The following is a 22,501-nucleotide window of genomic DNA, read 5'->3' on the forward strand; positions in this document are numbered from 1 at the left end:
TCAACAAGACTCAAAAATAAATATGCCATGTAGGTTGAACATATCCAGGTGAAAATAAGATTATCTGACATCTAATGAGAATCACTGGAAATATAAATTCTGTGCAAAGAAGTCATGATCAGGTGGGATGATTTAGACCCTAGAACATTTCAGAACAGAGCCAGTTTCTAGCAGCTTCTGTTCACAGCTCCAGACTGGAGGGGGTGGAGTGTGCCGCTTTCCATTTTCTTCCCTGCTTCTCCCAGTGGGGAGGAGACACGCTGCCTCCTCCCCACTGGTCTGGGAAGCGTCAGGGAAGCATCTGGAAAGGTCTGGGAAGCGTCAAAGCCAGCGATGAGCAGAGCATGGCGGCCTGCGGGTTAGCCGCCTCCCTCACTCTCTCTAAACAGCGGCAGCAACGTCCGCTGCAAGCCCTGGCATATCCAGAGTGCCTCAGAAAGATTCACAGACATGAAGGGTGCCCACCAGCGTCTAGCTTGATCCAAGGGAAGGGGCAGCCAGCCCTCGGCCAAATGAAGCCTGAGGCCCACAGGCAATGGGGAATGCTGGCCATTAAAACGTAGAAGCAAAAGGAAGCACACCATTTTCTCTCCCTCTCTTCCCTGGATCTGGAACTCTTTTGTCCCCTGGATTCGATGGCTCACAGTGTATTTACAGCCAACTTGGCAGAACAAGGGACGGTCTGACAGTGGAAGGGGACACAGCCATGAGATGGGGGTGGGGCTGGGAGCTCCTTCGTCCCGGAGTCCACAATCTGTACAGCCGGAGATGTCGAGTGATGCCTACTGTTTGAAAAAGCTCGAGTCCAGAATTAGATAGTGGGGAGAGTTGCATAAATTTCTGAATTTACTAAAACCACTGAACTGGAAAGTTAAAAAAAGATGAAGAAGAAAGCTTGAGTTGTCTGAGTCTCACACACACTGGACTTGTACCAAATGCTCGACTATTCCATTCTCTCAAACCACGGCACACTGTCACATTTTTTCAGGAGTTTCCCTAAGAGCAGCTGTTCGCAAAATATTGCACTTAATTTAAATCCAGGCGATTCGATGTTTTCTGGAAGAAAATGTACACTAACATACATCTTTACGCCTTCAGATAACAGAGCGGATGGTGGGAGGAGGGACTGAACAGCAGTTTCCATTAAAACCTTCTATCTTCGGTGCTCGCTTCGGCAGCACATATACTAAAACCTTCTATCTTCGTCTTCGTTAGGTGCAGAGAGAAAAAGATTTAAAGGCAAGTATCAACTGAGAGAAAAAGATTCAAAGGGGAGTCTCATCCGAGAGAAAAAGATTTAAAGGGGAGTGTCATCTGGGCTGAAAGTAGTAAGCAGCATCACCCAAACAGGCAGAAGATGTTAACTTCTGAAGGCTTTCACCTCAGGGGAAGAAGCATGGCCACTCCATTCCCGTGGCACCTCAGTGAGCCCCTAAGAGACCATGGACAACCTTGGTGCAGACACTGGATCTAATTCATCAGACAGCGGCTGGTCTCAGCGGGGGTCCTCAGAAGACCTTCTTGGTCTTCATCTGACTGCCACCCCCAGAGACCACATGCCCTGTTTTCCTCCCGCTTCCAGTGCCCCTACCGCAGTGCACTTTCACCTCACACGGTACAATTCTGTCGTCCTTCTTAAAGAGGGAGAAAAAAACCCACAACACGAGCATCACTGGTGTTCACCTGTGTGGTAAGTTTTACAACCCTCCCCAGGCCGATGAGTAAAGTGAACCACACCCCCACAGGGGGTTATCACAATCAAGACTCACCGCAGCGCAAACCTCCGGAGCCTACACTCACGCTCAAGCCGCAGTCTGATGTGGTATTTGGAAGCACTTCTACGTGCTTAAAGGCCAGGCACTCGAGAGCCTTCTACTTAAGATAGAATTGGGCGTGCGGCCTCCTGGGTGTAAGGAGGAGAAAGCCCCACTCTCGGATCTTCCTGTCTTACCATTTAAAGTGCAAGAGAACGCCTAAGTTAGACTTCCACGGACAGACAGGTGTGCTGTAAGATTTCCACGTTGGGGCGAGCCCTGCACAACGGACCACTGCAGACAAGGGGAACACCTGGGATCCAGTGTCATCTGGGAACCGACACAATGGATTACACAGGATCTACTGTACTTCCGTAGGCCACAAGCGTTCCCCGTGGCCAACGCCCACGCTTTGTCCCCTGCCCAAGTCCTGCCACAGCCTTGCTGCTTATGGGACTTGGGGAAAACACCACCACCAGCGACTATGAAGCTCAATTTTGACAGAGACTTAAGGGAGACAGAGACTTAACACCCCATTTCTTGTGGGTCATTAATCACACCAAACGCTCAAGGACCAGAGGTTTACCATGTTGGGCTAGTGAGGTGGGCAGGAAATCTGGTCTGATTAAGGCAGTGAGCGACGTGGGGCGAGCTTGGCAACAGGCCCACGTTCACCAAGCACAGGGGCTGAGCCGGCGGCGGCTACGGCGTGAGGAGGCCTGGAGATATTTACAAGGCGCGGCCCCAGCTGGTGGGCTCTAGTCAGCACAACGGTTCGCTTTCAGATTTGGTGGTTAAGCACAGAGTTTTCCTTAACACAGAAACGTGAGTGAACGTGAAGATGGGCACCGGTGGCTTCATCTGGGTATTATGATCCTTTCTATGGCACACACGATATGGTCCCAGTTTTTACAAAATATCGCGAGAAGAGTCACGGCGAAGAAGGTGCCGAGGATGTGGAAGCGGCTCTTCATCATGGGCGAGACAAATTTGGCAATGGTCGACACGCACACGAGGATGACGGTCATGAAGGCCAGGATCACGTTGATGCACTTTCCCAGGAGGACCTTGGCGTTTACGGTGTCCGTCTGCAGAGCCTGCTGCTCCTGCTGGTGCAGCTCCAGCTTGGAGATGCGCGTCTGGCAGGACTCCAGGGCCTCCTGCGGGCAAGAGGGAGAGCGGGGGTCAGACGCTGCTGGGCTCAGGGGCCGCGGGGGAGCGCGTGCGCGAACAGGCACCAAGGCCCCAGCTCAGGCAGCTCGAGGCCAAGGCAGGAGCCAACAGCCAAGCTGACAGTGAAGATGATGACGGTGATGAGGACGGTGGCAAAGAAGTAAAACGAGAATCCCCAGGCTCATTTACGCTGTTGTTTTTGACAGAATGAGCATGTGTACATAACCATAAAATACCACAAATGGGGGCTTTACAGCTGAGTATTTTGAGTCTATTTGTATCTGAAATAAATTACATAAAATACTAGCATCTGTTGGTCTCCTCGGGGTCAAAGGAGAGGAGTGGTGGGGTTCTGGTTTGGGACAGTGGGCGACCTTCGGCCACAGAGCAGGTGGTAGCTCGGATCGCCAGTCCTTATTTCCACGGCTCAGACCGTGGGTGCGGCCGTTTGCAAACTCCAGAGGATGAAGGGAGAAGGGACGGGGACAGGAATGACGGGGGGCATCTCTGCTTTCACCTGCTCTTTGAATCCTATTACTCAGGACACCGTCCAAGGCTACACGTTCTCCTAGATCTCATTCTTTCCAACACTTCAATTACGAAGTCACAGCTGAGTCCACGTACCTCTCTGGTTCTTAAGATCGACTCACATATCTACGTACCTCCTTGATAGCTCCATCTGGGACAGTGAATGAGAGAGAGCAAGCACAAGCAGGGGGGAGGAGCAGAGGGTAAGGGAGAAGCAGACTCCCTGCTGTCCGGGGAGCCCAACGTGGGGCTCGTTCCCGGGACCCCAGAATCGTGACCTGAGCCGAAGGCAGACCCTTCACCAACTGAGCCACCCAGACGCCCTTCTCCATTTGAGCTTCTTAAAATCATCTCAGATGCAGCCTTTGCCAATGTGGCTTCACGTCCCACGCCTTCTCCTGTACCTGTTCCCCTTCTGGTGCTCCTTTCCTCAGAAAACAGCACCTGATCTACCCAGTTCCTCCAACCAGACCCGCCTCTCCTCTGATGTGTCACTCAGCCCCACTGACACAGTAGCCAGCATCTATCTGCAGGGGTCCGTTTCTCTCACTTCGGTCTCCGTCCCACTCCCTCCTGCCTCACAGAACGCCAGCCCCCTGCCGAGCTCACCATGCTCTGGCCATACCGGCTTTTTCAAGTTCAGAAAAGAACCACGTTAGGGGCCTCTGGACTGTGCCTGAAATGACTGCCTGCCCGCTCCCTCCCCTCTTCACCTGGATTTCTCTTCCCCTGCCAGCTCCCACCTCCTCCACTGTCCTGTCTGGCCCCAGCAGAGGCTAAAGTCTCCCCCAGCCCTCCCACCCCCGACCGACAGTCCACAGCTCAGGAGGATGGGGACCAGGCCCTGCTGCTACGCCCCCGCATGGGGTGGCTGTCCCCTGGGGGTGGGCTGCATGCCAGGAAGGGCGCTGGGAGGCCGGAGAGAGAAGAACCTGGCAGCGGCAGAGGGAGCCCTGCCGAGCGCTCTGGCCTGCCATCCGACTCACTTCCCGAGAACTCTTTGCTCCGTTACAACACAGCCGTCTTCTCGGGTTTTAAACAACCCTAACAGCTGTGACACGGATGCGCTTTTCTTCTGCGGGACGTGCTCTCTGCGCCAGAGATCAGGGTTCTCTGGCACTATCGTGACTTCCGTTACACAAGTCAGCACAGAGAAGGTGTTTACATTTGAAGCAGCGCTGGCCTCCAGGACAGGCACCTGCCCCGGAAACAACTGCCCCAGCCCAACGTGTCCTCCACTTGAGACACGCCACGGAAAAGGGGACAGCCAAGACAGAAGGTCAGCGTCCTTAGCAAATTCATTTATCTTTAGCTGGGTCCGTGAATTACATATATAAATGGACTGATCCGAGAATTGAATGGCCTTGGAAACTTTATCCATTTTTTATAAAAAAAAAAAAAAATACAAGAAAATTTAGCGAATGGGGAGGAATTTTAGTTACAGCTCCCACTCAGAGCTATTTGGCCCCATGATCTTTAGTACTTTCTTGGATCCAGTATTTAACTTACGGGGATGAGGATGGAGGACAGACCAGATTATCCTTAGGCCTTTTTTAATTGGGAAGTCAAGGGTGATAAAAAGCAAAACTCAATTTCTCGAAATTTGGTGTCCCTGGGGCAACAGTCACCCTGGCTGCACCAGCTGGCCTGCCACGGAGCCCTGCCTGTGAGAACGAAAGAGCCGAGAACTAACGACAGAGCTGAGCAGGCCCGAATGCCAAGAGCCCCGAGGAACACGGCTTCTCACCAGTATAGTAATTATTTTCCGGCTGCCTACTACGCATCAGGCAAAGACTTAAGGGCTTTCTGTGTATTATCCTATCTAGTCCTCCTGACAACCTTTTGAGGGGAAGCTCATTGCTATTTCCATTTTATAGATGAGGAAACTGAGGCAGAGGGAGTCAGCTTGTCCGGGATCACACAGTGTAGAGCAAGGATTCTCCCTCTCTTAACAAAGACGACTGTCCAGTCGCTCACACAGATGTCCTCCTTGCACTTCTGAGTTAGAGACGAAAGCCAAAAAATGTTCATATGAACTCTTCTAAATTGTGGTGCTCCCCCTGTGATGTCCCTTTGTCTTACCTATGCATCCCTAAAGGGGGTTCCCTTAAAAAAGGAAGAACAACATTAACCCAAACTATCCCCTAAATAAGAAAACCACATGTTTAGATATAATCCAGTGGCATCCCAGGCATGTTCTAAAAACAGAATGTTCTAATAAAACAGACTGCACTGTTCACCTTGCTACACTTAATGTTTAAGTGGGTCAAATTCTTCAAACCAGTCAGTCGTGAGGACAATGTCCTAACCCAGAGCAGGGGCAAAATCCCCCAAGTGTCTCCTCCACCACGGTCCCCAGAGGCCAATGTCCCCTATCAGCTCTGTTGGGCACTCCAGCTCCCAGAATTGTCCAAGTCGTCGCCTGGGACTGGCACAGACTCACAGCCCACGACACGGAGTAGAACAGAACGTGGGCGGCTGAGACTCCAGCTCACACGCTGCGAGGAAAAAAAAAAAATCTCCCTTCATGTTTCAGTTTTCTCCCTCCTAGAGTGGGGCTGGAAAAAATAACCATGGCCTACAAAGAAAAGTTGTAAAAATGCAGCTGAGCACTACTTGGAGAGTATACTTTTTTGCCTTTTCAATGGGAATGTAAATTGTGGCGGTCACTATGGAAAACAGTATGGAAGTTCCTTTCAAAATTAAAAATAGAACTGCTATACGATTCAGCAATTCTACTTGTGAGTATATATACCCGAAGGAAATGGAATCAGTTTCTAGAAGAGATCTCCCCACCCCCGTGTTCACCGAAAGCATTACTCACAATAGCCAAGACAGGGAAACAACCCCAGAGTCCGTCAACGGATGAATAAAGAAAATGGGATACCCACACACACAACACACAACCGAGTATTACCAGGCCAGGAGAGAGAAGGCAATCCTGTCAGGTGACAACACGGATGGGCCCTGAGGGCAGGATGGTGAGTGCGATGAGTCAGACCGAGGAAGACAAGCAGGCTCTGTGAGCTCGCTTCTATGTGGCATCTGACAAAACCAAACTCACAGGAACAGACCGGTGGTTGCCACAGCCGGGCGGGGGGTATGGGGAGGAAGGGCAGGGGAAATGGGTGAGAGTGGCAGAAGGGACAAACTCCTAGTTATAAGGTAAGTCAGTCCTGAGGGCGTAATGTGCAGCATGGTGACAAGTTAACCATTCTGTCTTACATATCTGACAGCAGCCAGGAGAGCAGGTCTTGAAAGTTCTCATCACAAGAAAAAAATGAGTTAACTCTGTGAGTGATGGACGTTAACCGGACTAACTGTGGTGATCCCTGTCACTATATATATAATATATATATCAGATCATTATGTTGTACACTTCAATGTGAAGTGATATGTCAATTATATCTCAGTAAAACTGGGAGAAAAAAAGAGCCCCTCTGGAAGTAGAAAAAAGAAAAAAAAAAAAAAGCATTCCAGAAGCCAAGGGCTGTTTCACTGCAGTGACACCATCACATTAATACTGGAACATGCCTCTGCGCATACTGACGCAGTAAGCCCTTCCTTCCAACCATCCGGATCCCACCATCCCAGCGAGTCCCCCCACATGGATGTTCTTGCACACTCCTTACTCGCCGACTGTTTGCAAGACCTTGGTCCAAGTCGCTTAACCTTTCTGCCTTAGTCTCTACATCTGAGGAATGGGGAAAATGGTTGGAATTGCTTTAAAGGGCTGTTGTAAGGAGTGGATGGGGAGGAAAAAGGCATGGAGAGTGTTTTGCTAGCGTGTGGCACACGGGGTGCACTCAAGTCCTTGAACTTCTTACAGCTGTCAAAGCTATTATTCTGCAGAGGAGTAAACAGATTCAAGGCTTGCTCAGGGTTACACAATGGGAAATGCCAGACCTGAGACTGAAATGCATCGCTTGGTCATGGAATGACCGGCCGCCCCACCAGTTCCTAGCCTGTTGGCCGCTGTGGGTCGGAATCCCGTGGCTTTCACCATCTGTGCCATGTCACCTGGCCCCTGCTCGTGTTTCCCTGAGCTGTCTGGCGGTTTACCTAATCTTGACTACCCCCCTCCCCCGCTCAGTGAGCGTCTCGAAGGCAAGGTCAGCCTCATGTTTAGAAAGTTGAAGCACTTTTGGTGGTGGGGTTGGGGGAGGAGAAGAGGTTATAGGCGGTGGGCTTGGGTAGATAATAAATATTTGTTAACCCAAAAAGGTACACAGAGAATAGCCTGTTTACTCAGTGACACATGTAACACAAGCTAATGGGGCTATTAAGGTAGAGGATGTTTGTGGAAAAAACATTTTGCTCTTTGTGGAGGAAACAACACGCCAGAAATGCTTTAGGGCTGAGGGGTAACGCACTCACGGTTTGTTAGCTGACTTCGATGCTGGGAGGAGCCCGCAGGAGTGTGTCATGACGAGAGGAACGTACCTGGATGTCCCGTGAGCGCTCATAGGCCTGGTAGGCCACCTTCTCCTCGATGCTGGCCAGCTCCTGCTTCAGGTTGGCAGTCTCGTGCTGATGCAGGTCAGTTAGGTCATGGAGCTGGTCTTCCAGGCGCTCGTACCTTTGCAAAGAAAGGAGCTGATTCTGAGTGTGACACCTCACAGGTCTCCTTGTTCTCATTCCCTGGAAGACTATGTTTCTGATAGAATATATCGAGGTGCGCCTGGTGGTTCAGTCCTTAAGCATCTGCTTTTGGCTCAAATCACGATCTCAGGGTCCTGGGATCAAGCCCCACCTTGGGCTCCCTGCTCAGTGAGCCTGCCTCTCCCTCTGCCTGTCGCTCCCCATGCTATGCTCTCTGTCAAATAAATAAGTAGAATCTTAAAAAAAAAAAAAAAAAAAAGAATACGTCTAGCGTCATGCTTTTGGAGAACCTGAAGTCCAGCTCTAGAAAGGACTGGTCTCTGCCGTCTTAACTTCTCTGGCCTCAACTCCTGAGGTGACACGTACACCGAATGCGACATTTCCACCCACACTGGACGAGCACCTTCACGGGCTGTGGTTGGTGACAGAACAGACCTGACGTGTTCACTAGGACTGCTCAAGAGGCCAGGCTGTCTGGCACCCCAGGGTTCCCCCGTCTCCTGCCTGCACAGAGCCTTCTGGTTCACAGGCACGGCTCGCACACGCCAGAGAGCCCACAAAGATAGAACCTACTTCTACGCTAGAGCCAACTCCACCATTTCCCAATGCATCCGCTAATTACGAAAACATGTTTCAGTTCTGGGAACTTAAGTGCCAGTAAAAACTTGGAAGCTCATTGCAAATTATAAATGGCTCATCGGGTGGCCTTTCCAAAAGTCCAAATCCTAAGTAACAGAAGAACAAAGATTCCCATTCCCACCTCCCATTTTCCTCATGGAAGAGGGACTGGTCTTATCAAAATCTGTGTTAGATGCTTATAGAGGTCACCTGACAGAATCATTAAAGGTGAGAGAGAGCAGGAGGGAGGGAGGGAAATTGAGAGGTTATATGTCCCTTATACCTCAGGAAAAAAAGTAAGACCGAAGAAAAATTAAATGCAGATTTAATGATTATTCTCAGATAGGACTTCAAAGATATCCAATGTTGGCGAAAAAGCCTTTTAAAGATCTCTTACTGCAAGCAATACAGTCAGGGGCTAACTCTTGAACACCACAAACATGACGAGATGGCAAAGGAGAACAAGAACAGTCCTAAATTTATGTAAATGGATATTTGTGATTTGGGATAAAATTTGGATCCAAAGAGTTCTGTATCCCAAACTATTCAGTTGGAATTAAATATTCTCTGGAAAACCTGTGACTCAAAAATAGTTATGTGACAAAGAAACCAAAGCCAAAGATGTATGCTACCAAGTTTTAAAAAACTGTTTCATAAAGTGTAAGAGCTGAAAAAAGCCACATCTCTAAATTAATAGATTTAAAACCATGTAGGAAATATAAAATGTGTAAGTAAAATTTAAAGTTTAATCTTGTAATATGTAATGGGCATTGAATTTCTTTTAATCTACATTTTTACAAGTTAAATCTTCATTTTGGCCAAAACAAAAACAACAACAACAACAAAACCCATCAAAACTTTCAGGGGCACCTTGTCTGGCTCTGTCAGCAGAATGTGTGACTGTCAGTTTCAGAGTTGTGGGTTCAAGCCTCACACTGGTGGAGAGAGAACTTAAAAAAGAAATCAAGTCTTAAAAAAAAAATCCTTGGGGAATCTTTTCACTGGGGAAATGGTGGAAAATCACTTCTATTAATATTTTTATTAATAAGTTATAAGCACATAAAAGCCAGCCTACAAAATACCTTTTAAAATTAGCTAAGGTAATTCACAAGATTTGAATTTATATTCTACTCTTAAGATTTCTTTTGAAAACTCTTCAGTTAAGGAGAAAAGTTTAACCAAAGTAAAATACAGTATATAAAGAAATACTCATCACATAAAGACTTTAAGATTAAGGTAGCAGAGAAAATCGACCTTGATGAGCAATGCAGTGGCTTCTTTTCCTTGACGGTTATTAGAGAGGAAAAGAAAACAGAGATCTGTGAATCGGTGTAACGAAACCTCTTCATGACAGTCTCCTGAATCAGGGCAGGGTGTGCACGCGTCACAGACCACACAGCGGTATTTGAAAAGACTCACACAACTTGCTCTAAAGTGTCGAACAGTAAGTCACAAGTTATTAAGTTTGGCACCATGAAGCAGGGGGGGAAACTGCTGATTTTCCACGTTTTGGATCCATATCCACACTCGTGGAAAATACAACTCTCAGGACATCCCTGTCACGGAGGCCATCCCGCAAGTCAGGGTAAGTCAGGCTCTCGAAAGAAGGCGGGAGAAGAAGCGGACGTACCTGTACCTCTCCTCTTGCAGGGTCTGAGAAATAAAGCCGTACTCTCTCTTGAACTGCACTTTGAGCGCTTCAATGTCCTCGGCCAGCTGAGCCTGCGTGTCCTTGATCTCCCTCAGCTCCTCCAGGATCACGGTCAGCTTGCCCTGGCTGTCCAGCGCGCCGGCGCCGCCGGCCCCGAAGGACTGGTTCCCGTTGCTGTCGGCGGAGCCCGACGTGCCGCTCGAACACTCATCGTCGCTGCCGTACTTGGGTTTGTTCACGATGGTGGCGCTGCCCCCGTAGGCCCGGGGACTGCCCTCGGGCCGAAACTCCTCCAAGGAGTTCTTCAAGTGCGCGATGTTGTCGGCGCTGCCGAACTTATTCCGGATCAGGTTGGCGAACTCTCTGGACTTGTTGAAGACGAACACGGGCGGAGTGAGGGACACGCCTGGCATGCCCGACTTCGCGCACTCTGTGCTGTGGGGGGCAGTTCGAGACTTGGCGGCGGCATCTCGCAGAGCGTGGAGGTTGTCTTTGGAAATGTCCTTGGCGCTTCTGGAGCCTCCGTTCTGCTCGAGCTCCCTGAGCTTTCTGTGATACTGCTCTAACTTCTTCTGGAGCTGGGCGATGGAGTGAGCGGATTTCTGATTCTTCTTCTCGAAGACCTGTTTGATGCGGCCGGCCTGCTGCTTGTCCGCGCTGCTGACCAGTTTCAGATACTCCGCGACGTTGCCGTCGCGGGACGTCTGCTCAATTTTTATCTGCTCCGTCACCTTCAGAATTTTTTGTTTCAGGCTGTCTGCACTGAGCTTGACCTTGTGGAAGTCCAGGATGCCATCTGGTACGTCAAAGTTGAGGTTGGTGTCTGACCCCCCTCGGCGAATGCTCAGGGGCAAGCTTAAGGTATTCATGTCATGACGTTCTACCTGCACGAGAGACAGGGAAGAAGCACTTTAAGGTTTGACATCAAAGGCAGAGTTCTTGTGACACAATCTGTGTACATGCAACAGACACACTTCATGTCCCAGATTTTCAAACTCCAAGTATTCGGGGGTGCCTGGGGACCTCCATCGGCTGAATGTCAGACTCTTGGTTTCAGCTCGGTCATGATTTCGGGGTCGGGAGATCAAGCCCCGTGACAGGCTTTGAGCTCAGCGGGGAGCCTCTGTGAGACTCTCCCGCTCCCCACTTGTGCACATGCTCTTTCTCTCTCTCAAATAAATAAATCTTCAAACTACAGGTATTCCTAAGATAAAAACTCCCTACTATCCTCTCCAGTGGAAGAGAGGACAGACCAACCCTGTCCTGCATCCACGTATACTAACTAACTATGAGAGGCCAGTCCCGCAGGGTGTCCGATGTTTTGTCTCATTAGATGACAACTGCCAGTTGCCAGGGTAGAAAATGCATAATGGCACGAGGTTAACAAGCAGTGCTAGTTTCCCAAAATGCCTGGGTAACTGGGGTGTCTACCACGCCCCGCTCCATGTGAACTGCAGCATGGGGGGCGATGCATCCAATTCAGAACCCGCTCAGGTAACAGAAGACTGAGAAAACAGTTCCAGCAGGTACCTTCATCAACACAAGGAATTATCTTCTTAACGGAATCATTTAACAGATGTGATAAGATTAACTTTACTGAGTACTACGACTGTTATTTAGAGGTGGAAATGAACAACCCCAAATCATGACTGACGTGATTAAAAAACAAGAACAAGTGGTAATACCAAGGGAAATGGCTTTCTCACTTGGGGGCCATCTGGGAAGAAGTACAAAGGATCACTGAGCATCGTGGCGAGGAGGGTAACTAGTTTCTGCTCCAGAAAGGAAAGGCAAAGGTAGTCTGGGTGCCAGGTAAAGATGAAGTTAAACCCATGTACGGAGGAACTAAGACGGCAAGAGGCAGGATCTGAACCCAAGTCACGCTAACTGGGTTCTTATTCTACACCAGGACACCCTACCAAGGTGTCCCCAAAGGACTAAAGAGAAGCCTTTATAGGGTCTTAATGCAATTTCTGAACAAAGACTAGTAACATCTCAGCTGATGCAGCTTACCTGTCAAGTTAACTACCCTTTGATTAAAATGATGCCTTGACACAGAGGAGCCTTGACTCCACTGGCTCAATGGAGACCAAATGGGAGACAATATTCAGCACAAGTCATCTTGTGTTTTAGGGGACAGCAGGCAGAAATAGCAAAATATTAATAAGATATTAACACACTTTCTCCCCTGCCCAAGTGACCCAGACTTGAATGCGTTCATTTCCAACAATGAAGTATTAACACTTTGTCCCACGAAAAATCCTCCCCGGTGCTTTTTCCTAGAGAAAGGAGCCCGATGGCACAGTGGGACACAGTCCCAGGTTGGTGAGTCAGTCCTCCTACACAACTCACAAAAGTTTGTTAACATTATTTCTTGGGCCCTCTCTTCCAACACACAATTTTGCTATGAATTTTTTTTATCTGGCAGAAGAACATCACACAGGAAAGGCTGGAAGGAAATAAATGCCAAATCACTTGTAAAACTAGGAAAATGGATGAAAAAAAAATGGTGACATCAGCTGGTCGAGATGGAAGGATGGGGGTAGGGAATAAAGAAGGTGTATGACCATCATGTTCAAGTCCTAGAAAGATGGCGATGGGGAGCTCAAGGGAACCAGGTACCCGTGGCTCGCTAGCCACAGAGTAAGTTCAAATTACAGTAACACAGAATGCACTGAATCTAGAAAATGATTATTTGGGGCAGACAGGGCAATCTGTGGTAACCGTACAATCCTGAGGCTACAAATCTGATTTCACTGGAGATATTCACTGATCTGACTATGCTCATCTAACTTCTCAGAAACTTTCTTTGGCTCCCCAAAGCCTCCCAAATTAAATAATACAATCTGGCCACTATAAGGCCTGGTTTACCTTTCAGGCCTCACCTTACAGCTAATGGATGCCATTCATCCTGATGAGCCATCCAACCCAAAGTTCCCAGAATGCATGTGAATTATCTATGGATTTTCTCATAAAAAGGACGCCTCCCACCCATCCACTCCTGCTTATCAAAATCTCACATATCCACTTAAAATCCTACTACTGCCATGAGCTGTTCCCAGTCCATCAGAAAGTGGCCCATTCTTTCTGCGATCATCCGTGATGCTTTTGTGGAACCACCTGACGTGTCCTTGTGTCCCTGACCCGTGGATTTTATCCCCTACAGAGTACAGGCTCCTTCAGGGGAGAGACGTGTCATACCTCCACCTGGTCTGTACTATTAGCTCTGCCCCTATTCACCGCAGGCTGTCAATAATGTTGGCTGAACGCAAATGACATCCTTCTTTATTCTAGGAAAGTCACACTGAAATCACTTAAGATAGATTTTAACAGAATCAGGAAAATGACCTTGGACCTTCTGCCCATATGGATCTGATCATTTCAGGCAGAGCGGTTTCCCCAACAGCTGGGTAGTAATTTCTAAATCACTTCAAACGGGTTCAACTAAATGGAGATTTTTCTGAGGATCTGTGTGCAACAAGGTAACACAAATACAAACAAAGACCTTTAAACGTTAACTGACGTATAATTTTCACACAGAAAAGAACACATTCAAGAACACATAATCAGGATCCAGTAAAACAAAACAAACAAGTGAACACAAAGGGGCGCCTGGGTGGCTCCATCAGTCGAGCCTCTGACTCTTGGTTTCAGCTCAGGTTATGATCTCAGGGTTGTGAGATCAAGCCCTGAGTCAGGCTCTGAGCTGGGCATGGAGCCTGCTTAAGATTTTTCTCTCTCCCTCTCCCTAACTCTCCCTCCCTCCCTCTCTAAAAAACAAACAAACAAAAAAAACCCAATAAAGCAAAACCCAAGCTCCCCATGCCCCCTTCAATCATAAATCCATAACCCCCATCGCTGGGGATAACCATGCGCTTCACCTCTAGCAGCACGCCTTAGTTTTGACTAATTATCACTCACTCTTCTTGTCTTTTTTGCTGCACTTTGTTTTTGCCTAAGACCTGTTTTTACCCTCTGGAGCTCAAAGATCAGATAGAGTGAGTTTAAGAAAAACCACCCAAACCTGCTTGGTACTGAGAAGTCCGCGATGTTGGAAGACACAGAAGTTTCTCTCCTTTACCTTCCCAAAGGCAGCGGTACGTCCCCGCCTCTTCCTCCTTCAAACCTCCTCCCCAGAGCCGAGGGCCTTCCAGCGCTGGCGACCCAAGGCAACGGCCTCGTCCCTTGGAGTCAGCTGGGCCAGGACAGCCTCGAACACTCAGGAATGTTCGCACACAGAGAGCTGCCTGACTTTTGGCTCACTTTAAACTTGTAACAATGCTTGGCATGTCCTCGGGAGTCCAGGCTGGGGAAAGCAACAGCATTCAAAGCTCAAATCAATCAATCCTACTGCTCGTCAGCAAATCTCAGTTTAAAATGTTTGACGAGGTTGGAAGGTTGAAACTATTGCTGGGCCACACCTTTTTACAGCCTTTTATAGCCCTCACTCTGCAGGGTAATTAAGAGCCAGCTGTACACATCACTACTCGATAGATGCCCATTCGTTCCCTAAACTCAAAGTGAAATTTCATCTCAGGGGAGAAAGCTGTGGGCGTCCTCCGTCCTCCGTTTGGTCGGGAGCCAGCCCTGAGGGCGCTCACTGGGCACAGCTGTTTCGGGGCGGGACCCAGGGAGGACAAAGGTTCAGAGCTGATCTGCACATGAACTGCGCGCATCAGGGGACGCACGGTCCAGTCTGGGCACTGACATTAGTTGGTTTTGTGTTCTTAGCTAAATCAACTCATTCGTAGTCCTCAACCTCCTCATCTATAAAGAGATCAAGCCAGACCCCTCAGAGCTAACATGGCAAAATTCCATGAAATTTAATCCAAGCTATCTTTTCTGTGAGACATTATCAGGAAATAGTCAAGACCCTGAGCTCTGGAGATAAGAGTACTTTTGGTTTCAGTCTTGATGTCACTCTTACGAGCTGTGTGACTTTGGAAAAATGACCTCACCTGTGTCTTAGTTTCCTCTTCTGTCAAATAGAGATAATCCCTCTTCCAAGAGTTGTGAGGAACAAATGGCATAATGCACAGAAAGTACTTAAAGAGTTCCTGGCACAGAGAGTGGTTTCAAAAAAGGTTTGCTATTGTTGTCATTCTGATTTCATTTAAGAAATGTACCTGTATGTAAAAATGGAAAGGAAAACAAGCTCCAAACAATGGTTATCTGTGCACGGTGGGGTTAAGAAGAGTCATTCTTTTTATGATGTTTCCATATTTTCCAACTCAGAAAAAAAAATGAACACAAATTATTTCAGCAGAATAGATGCTATTTTTAAAAAAATGACTGCTAGCCCCTTTCAGTACTCTTGTAATTACTTGGTTATTCTTAAGTTTATGTGAAAGGCAGACCACCAGCATCCCAGTGAAACGCCATCCCTAAAAATGTTTTCCTTCCGGCAGCAGAAACATTTCTCCTTCACCTCAGTGTTCTGGAACAAAGGCTACAGAAAAGCCTAAGCCCTGGACGAACATCAAAAACAGACAGTGAGTCATCTCTGCAACGATCCAAGCTTCCAGCACATGTAAGTGAGCTCACCTTGCCCACCGGAAGCCAGGCCCAGCTCAGTCCATTACAGCGCGGCTCCAACACACTGGGCAGGTTTCCAAAGAGGCTCTCTACAGCGTGGTTCACAATTAACCCCTAAAAGCTCCAGAGGAAAATGAACAAGAGGGAAGGACCGGCCAGGCAGAGGTACACCATCCAAAACCCCACCCAAGAGAACAGGGAAAGGGAAAGAGAAGAACCAGGATGGGGGGCGCCTAGAGAGCACAGACTGAGGCTCTGAAAGTCACAGAGGGGCCCAAACATGCAGAGGCACAGAGAGGTCACAACTAGGGAGGGAGAACAGCTGAGGTTACAAGGAACCTCTGGCGTTAACAAAAGCTGCTGGAGCTTGGTCGTATGAGGAAAGCGCCAGGTCCTTCAAACCGCTGTCAGTTCCCAGGTTAACAGCTATGTCCCAGCACGCATGAGGGTGCTTCCGAGGCCCTGAGAGGAGCTACAAGTATCCTGAGGCACCCACAAGTCCCTGTGGCCGGGTGTCTGGGCCCACACGGCTGACGTTCTGGACTCTCACTCACTTCAGGCAGAATCTAACTTCAAGTCCTGAGGTAGGGCTGCTAATGTGGCAATGCCAATCAGAATGTGCGAGGCTTTGTTGTAGGAATAATGATGAAATCTCGGTGGCTTAAAAAAAAAAAAAAAAAGGAAAAAAGGGAAAAAAGAAAAGGTTCCTTTCTCGCGCATACTAACAAGATGGCTGACATTGAGCCGAGGGCCCCTGGCTGTGTGGGGGGCCTCCCGACCTTCTGCAATGTTGCCAGTGGCCAGGGCCGGGCCAGGGACTCGGCGAATCATTTGCTGGGGCCTAGACTCCCAGCAGCAGAGACACCTACAGATTCCCCTGCTCACTGCACTGGGATTAGCAGATCTCAAGGGCCATACACGGCAGAGAAGCAATTTACAAATGAGAAGACTAGGCCCAGGGAAGTTCCCAAGTGCACACACTAGTGAACGGTCAAGTAAGGACTGAAACCTAGGCTGACTGTCTCCAATGACGGAGTACTTGGGAGATGAGTCACGCATTGTGCTACATAGTTTTAGTATTCATACATTCTTCATGCTAATCCTATCTGATAAGAAAAGCAAGGTTTATAAAGAATATATATATATATATATGTGGGGCACTTGGTTGGCCCAGTGGGTCTGCCTTCGGTTCAGGTCACGATCCCGGAATGCTAGGATCGAGCCCCGCACTGGGCTCCCTGCTCAGCAAAAAGCCCGGTTCTCCCTCTCCCTCTGCCTACCCCTCTGCCTACCCGTGCTCGCTCTCTCTGTTAAATACATAAATTAAATCTTCCAAAAAAAATAAGAATATATATGTTTCTTGAGGTCCTCCATAGATAATAACTTAGCTGGGGCTTAACTCCGATGTATGAAATATGAAAGACGTTCTAAGATAAGCTCGGCCAACTGTGTGAGAACCCATTCCGCGGCATCCCTTCCATGGTTCTGCAGGTGACCCAGACTTGTGGGAACACTCTGTGTTTGTTTTAGCCAGCACTCTCCTCCTGCAGGCTAAACTTGAAATCACTGCTTTTCTCGCAATCACATGCAAGCACGGACAGTCACTAAGACAAGAAAGAGAATGAGAGAAACAAGGCAAAAACCAGAGAAGGGAGCTGAGAGACCTGTGTAGGAGAGGCAAGCCACATGTGAGGCCCTAGCGACTGAGGGGTTCAGTTCTGGGGGCATGTGGGGAAAGGCACTCAGCAGATGAGCCAGGAATCTGCCTGGAGAAAAGCCTATCCCTAGGCCGAGTGATTCGGCTGAGAGAATAAGGTGCTGGCCAGCACGGGGATACCTTTTTTATGCTCTAACAAAAACATGTGAGCTTTGCCTCTCACTTTGCTGCTAGGAATCCAGACGACACTGCTAAGCCATCTTCCCTCCTGCAGCTCTGTGGTAACCGGACGTGGGCTCACAAAGTATCACGTCACTCAAGAAACATGGAACCCAGGGAAGCCCAAGCAGCCCCCGGGCCCTAGCACTCAACACCTCGTTTCCGCGCTAAATGAGCTAACCAGCCCTGGAGAAGTAAGTCTGGAGGCCTGCCAAGCACCCTAATCATGACCCAGTAAACACATTCACGTGGATTCCAACATGGAATAGTCAAGGCCTGGAGCTTAGCAGAATGTCACTTTGCCTCCCACTACCTGCGACACACGAAAACCCTTAACGCCCTCCATACAGTGCCCCAAAGGATATTTTGCTGGTCAAGTGTCTTCATAAAATATTTGTTCTAATTAGTTTAGACAAAGAACACTCCCTTCTGTAGTTCAGGTCTCACAAGAGTATGCCGTGAGCTTGAAAGGAGCGTGCGTCAGTACGACCTAATCAGGAAAAGGACTGAACTTCTCTAAAGTTCATGGCGTCCAGGACAGGAACTAAGTCACTGGTTTTATCACAGAGCTTTAATTTTTCCTCTGCCTCCTCTTCTCTTGGCATCAATGACAAAAGAAACTCGGCAGCATCACAAGTTCTAGCTCTGGCCTGCAGGCAACATTTTTCTCATTGCTCCAGGATGAACGATGGTTGGGAGCAGGGGCAGGAGCACAGGACCCTTCACTGGCCCAACCCTTTATCCAGACGCTGCGAATTAACAGACGGAAGGCGATTAGACGAAGTGTTTAAGGCTCTCAAAAACAAATTTTTCAAGCATCTTCAAGCACTCACAAACACTTGATACTGTAATTAGAAATAATTAGCTTCTCATTAAGCCTCTACCAGGCAGCAATGGTAACCTACTTTGAGTTACATGCACTCGAAAATGTAGGTATCTTCAAAATAGCTTCTAACTCACACTTTTGATTAATACAAACTCATCCCTTACGAAATGAGTCGGACCTGGTAAAGATTTACTGGATGTCATTTAATCTACAGAAGAATTAAATGAAAGTGGGGGGAAGGCTGGGTGGAGAAGGCTAGGGGAATGAAAACTGGGCAAGGTACGCCCAATACCGACAGCAGGTAAAGGACAGCCACGGTTCCCTGTGGTAGGGACTGTACAGGCGTGGCAAGCGACACCAAAAGGGGGCTATTTCCAGGAGAAAGGAGTTCTCTGGGCATCATCCGTACCTCAAAGACAGGCAAGTTTGGGAAAAGGAAGTGAGCCCCTACCTCCTACCTCTCCCCTCTACAGTAGAGTCTCTACAGCCTTCTGGAAGGAAGGGCTCACAGTTCCTTCTGGTGGGGACACGTGGGATTCTGCAATCTAAAGAAAGGGAGGCAGGAAACCCCAATTTTAGGACTAAATGCAGAATAAACATTACTGTGGCTTTTAGTTCCTACACTTAGAAGAAACTGAGGGATGTGAGTACCCCTGGGCACTGAACTGCCCACTCCCGGGGTGCAGGATGGAACCCTTCCCCCCACGGGAGTTATTCTGCACCAGTTTCTGGCAGCGTGTATCCCTAAAACCTGCCCTGGGAAGAGAATCGAGCGCTTGCCTTGAGAGCTGGAGGAGAGGTGGAAATTTCACATGATACACCAGGAGAACCATGCCAGGAACCAAGAGAGGAGAGGCAGCTCTGAAGGAGGAGTGAAAGATGGGTGTGCAAGCCGTTAGCCAGTGAACAAGATGAATGGCCTTTACTCACTGCCTCTCTCATCCCCAGAAGGCAGAGGGTGGGGGTTCTTGGGAAGAACGTGCGCTTAATCTACGTTTCCAAATGATAACCCTGAGCCAGCACTGTCTTGCAGTCTTTTGGCATCTCCTATCCAAACGAGGCCAAGGAGGACTTCTCAGCACTCTCTCAGACACATATGACAATAACTAACTTCACACGAGGGGACTGACCTGCAACAGAAGTCAGACTCTTAGCCCTGAGAGAATCCTTGCAAATCTCACTTGGCTTAATGCCCGTTGAAAAAAAAACAGCAGCTTGACGATGAACCCGAGAGACGTTCATTTCAATCCACATTCTGTTCATTAAGGTACCTTCCCCAGGAAAAGTAATTGTTCCTACAAGGGAAAGTAATTTGTCTACTACAGTACAGCTTCTTAGACAAATACATAAAGTGAAGATAATAGTCAACACGAGAGGGGTGTCCATCAGACAACAATCATGTTTCCCTTTGTGCCTTGGGTGCTAGGAAGCTCAGAACCAAATGAGTAACTGTTAGACCTGGTGATTAGCCTTGCATTCCTTTTTAAATTTTTTTTTGGGGGGGGAATATTATTGTTACTCTATTTCCCATCTGCCTTATTTCCCCTTAGGAGAAAGAGGTAGGCAGCCCTTACTCTATAGAAACCACGGTACATCATTCTGCCTGGCTGTGAAGGCTACGCTCTCACTCCCATACATAAGAGGGGGAATGTGGTCAGACAAACCCAGCTCAAAAACTGGCAGAGCTACTTCTGTCCTGCACTGCCAGGGCACCCAGAGAAAGCCACACTGAAGGTCACAGTTTGGCTCATATCCTTCAAAAAGTTGCTTAATAAGACTGAGCCAGGAAACAGAACTTGATACTCGGGCCCCAAAGTACATTCCCAAAGCAAACCGAAGCCTCATCGTTGTTATTCTCTGAGGGTCAGGGTTAAATTTTGAGGGTATTATTAAAAAAAAAAAAAAAACAAAAAAAACACCAACTGCATATGTACTGATAATCTGCAGTATCAGTTTTGTTATAAATAGATCAGAATGCAATTAGCCATCAGACAGGGCTTAGAAATAATATACTTAATTTTGAAATAGAAAAAACTGACCTTTCTTAGTTTCTTTCCCTTCTGCAATATGGAACTTATTTCCTTTATACAATTTTATTTTTTCTAATGTAAGCCAGGGGTATTATCACCAAACAGCAATTAGAAATAAAAATTCCCCTTTCGTTCTACAAAATTATAAATACCATCATAGTCAAGGAAAAAAATTTCAATGCCCATGAAAAACACATTCATTTTTTGTGCAGAAGTTGTGTTAGGCTTCAAATGAGGCCAAGCAGTATTAAAACTGACTGCCTTGGGCTAAATAAAACTATGTTTTTAAAAGATAAACAGATGTCTTGGGTTCCTTCTGAAAACATTAAAAAATTCCCTAGACTAGGGGTGCCTGGCTGGCTCAGTCAGTCGGGCATGTAACTCTCGATCTCAGGGTCATGAGTTCAAGGCCCATGTTGGGGATGAAGCCTATTTAAAAAATAAAAAATAATAATTAAAAAAATTCCCTAAAGAGTGAAATCCTTAGCAAAGAATTTAGAACTCTCTATCACTTCTCGGCCTTTTGGCGAAGACCAAGTGTGGAATTCTCTGATCGGGACCCTGTCTTAGCCATATTCCAGGAGGTATGTCCACAATGCTATTTGAGCACATCTACGCACGAGGTACCAGCGTGAGGCTGGAGCTTTATATCCACTCATTTAACTCCTGTGGGGCCACGAAGTAGGTGTCCATAGGTGTGCTTTAGAGACTGAATGGGGAGGCATCAAATAAGTTGTGGTTATAGCTACTCAGGAACCAGGACTTGTACCAGACTCTCAGCTTTTGGCCTGTATCTTATTCCATTACTCCAATGAGCCCCTGAATGCTCCGTACACTTGCCTGTTTCAGCGTGTTAAATGTCTGCTAGTTCCTCACCTAGTGTGGCCTCGCATGCCTCCACCCTAATTCACCTTTCAAGGACCAGTTCAGACATGGCCTCTTCCACAAAGCTACCCCCACTCTCATGCCCAGCGAGAACCGATTGCTTCCTTTTCGCTCTCCACAAAATTTGCCTTTACCCCTTTAACTGTGCTTACTTGGCTACGTACCCAAGCATCTGTAGAACATTCTGCACCCCAATGTACCGCAGCCTCAAAGGGACGCGATGTCTAAGAAGCCACCTGTGTCCTGTCCCACGTTCCTTCCTCAATAGGACCTTAGTTTCTATTGCTCAATCAACGGCAGACAAACGGCCAGCTGTGGCAGCCAGGTGTCCCAGGTGTTCACAGTCTCTCAGCTGTTATCGATGAGATCAAGGAAAACCTGGTTATCCAGGATTATCTTCCAGACAGACTGGACGGCAGGCGGTTAATGGCCCATGATTCATGCCAAAGATCAAATATTCAAAAACTGATGTGTTGCATGGTGTGTTCCTCCAAAGGGAATACAAGTGACCAATTAACAAAAGACAAATATTAAGATCCGCGATGTACAGAACATGCAGGTGTACTAGTCCCTTCCTAAGTGACAGTTTCCCTGTGGTCACTGTCCTAACTGTTGCTGAGACCACGTGCCTGCTTCCTTTAACACAACAGTCCATTATTTGTGATGGCCTAAGGATGTGTGCAGGCTTGCTCCGCATTACACGAGAAACTGGAAAAAATAACAGATCTACAGCACCAGCAACAGGAACAAGTGTAGTTCCCTGTTCCCTAGGAAATCATGATAGAAGGTGAACCCCAAAATAAAGGAGTCCTTTTACACTCCAAAGTCTGAGAAGGCAATGATTTCTTTTAAAGGACAAACGCAGGCCTCAAAAAGAATGGTTTGAGAGAGGGCAGGATCTTGGCAAAATAGTACAAATTAATTTTTAAAAGAGATGCTACCAGTTAAAGACTTAAGCATTGTATAATTTTCTACATGCTTCACATACATTATTTAGTTTTCCTTTTCAAGAATACAAGATTA

At 47.7% G+C, this 22,501-nt stretch overlaps 1 protein-coding gene across 6 annotated transcripts in view; it reads right to left on the bottom strand.

Moving 5' to 3' along the window:
• Positions 1-2,080: 2,080 nt before the first annotated feature.
• Positions 2,081-22,501, bottom strand: part of TMCC3 (transmembrane and coiled-coil domain family 3) — a 218,976-nt gene continuing 198,555 nt past the window's right edge. For 3 of the 6 annotated variants that reach the window (XM_032874235.1, XM_032874233.1, XM_032874232.1), the window contains exons 2-4: positions 10,306-11,210; positions 7,899-8,034; positions 2,081-2,914 (exon numbers count right to left, since the gene is read on the bottom strand). In XM_032874235.1, coding sequence (XP_032730126.1) covers positions 2,612-2,914; positions 7,899-8,034; positions 10,306-11,195 — 1,329 coding nt within the window. In that variant the 5' untranslated portion in view covers positions 11,196-11,210 and the 3' untranslated portion in view covers positions 2,081-2,611. Of the gene's footprint in view, positions 2,915-7,898; positions 8,035-10,305; positions 11,211-14,350; positions 14,372-14,407; positions 14,456-21,678; positions 21,770-22,501 lie in introns of those variants that run through there. The other 3 variants (XM_032874237.1, XM_032874236.1, XM_032874238.1) reach the window with 3 other exon arrangements.

This window comes from Lontra canadensis, unplaced genomic scaffold (assembly GCF_010015895.1).
Source record: "Lontra canadensis isolate GAN:19392208 unplaced genomic scaffold, GSC_riverotter_1.0 scaffold52, whole genome shotgun sequence".
NCBI classification, from domain to species: domain Eukaryota; kingdom Metazoa; phylum Chordata; class Mammalia; order Carnivora; family Mustelidae; genus Lontra; species Lontra canadensis.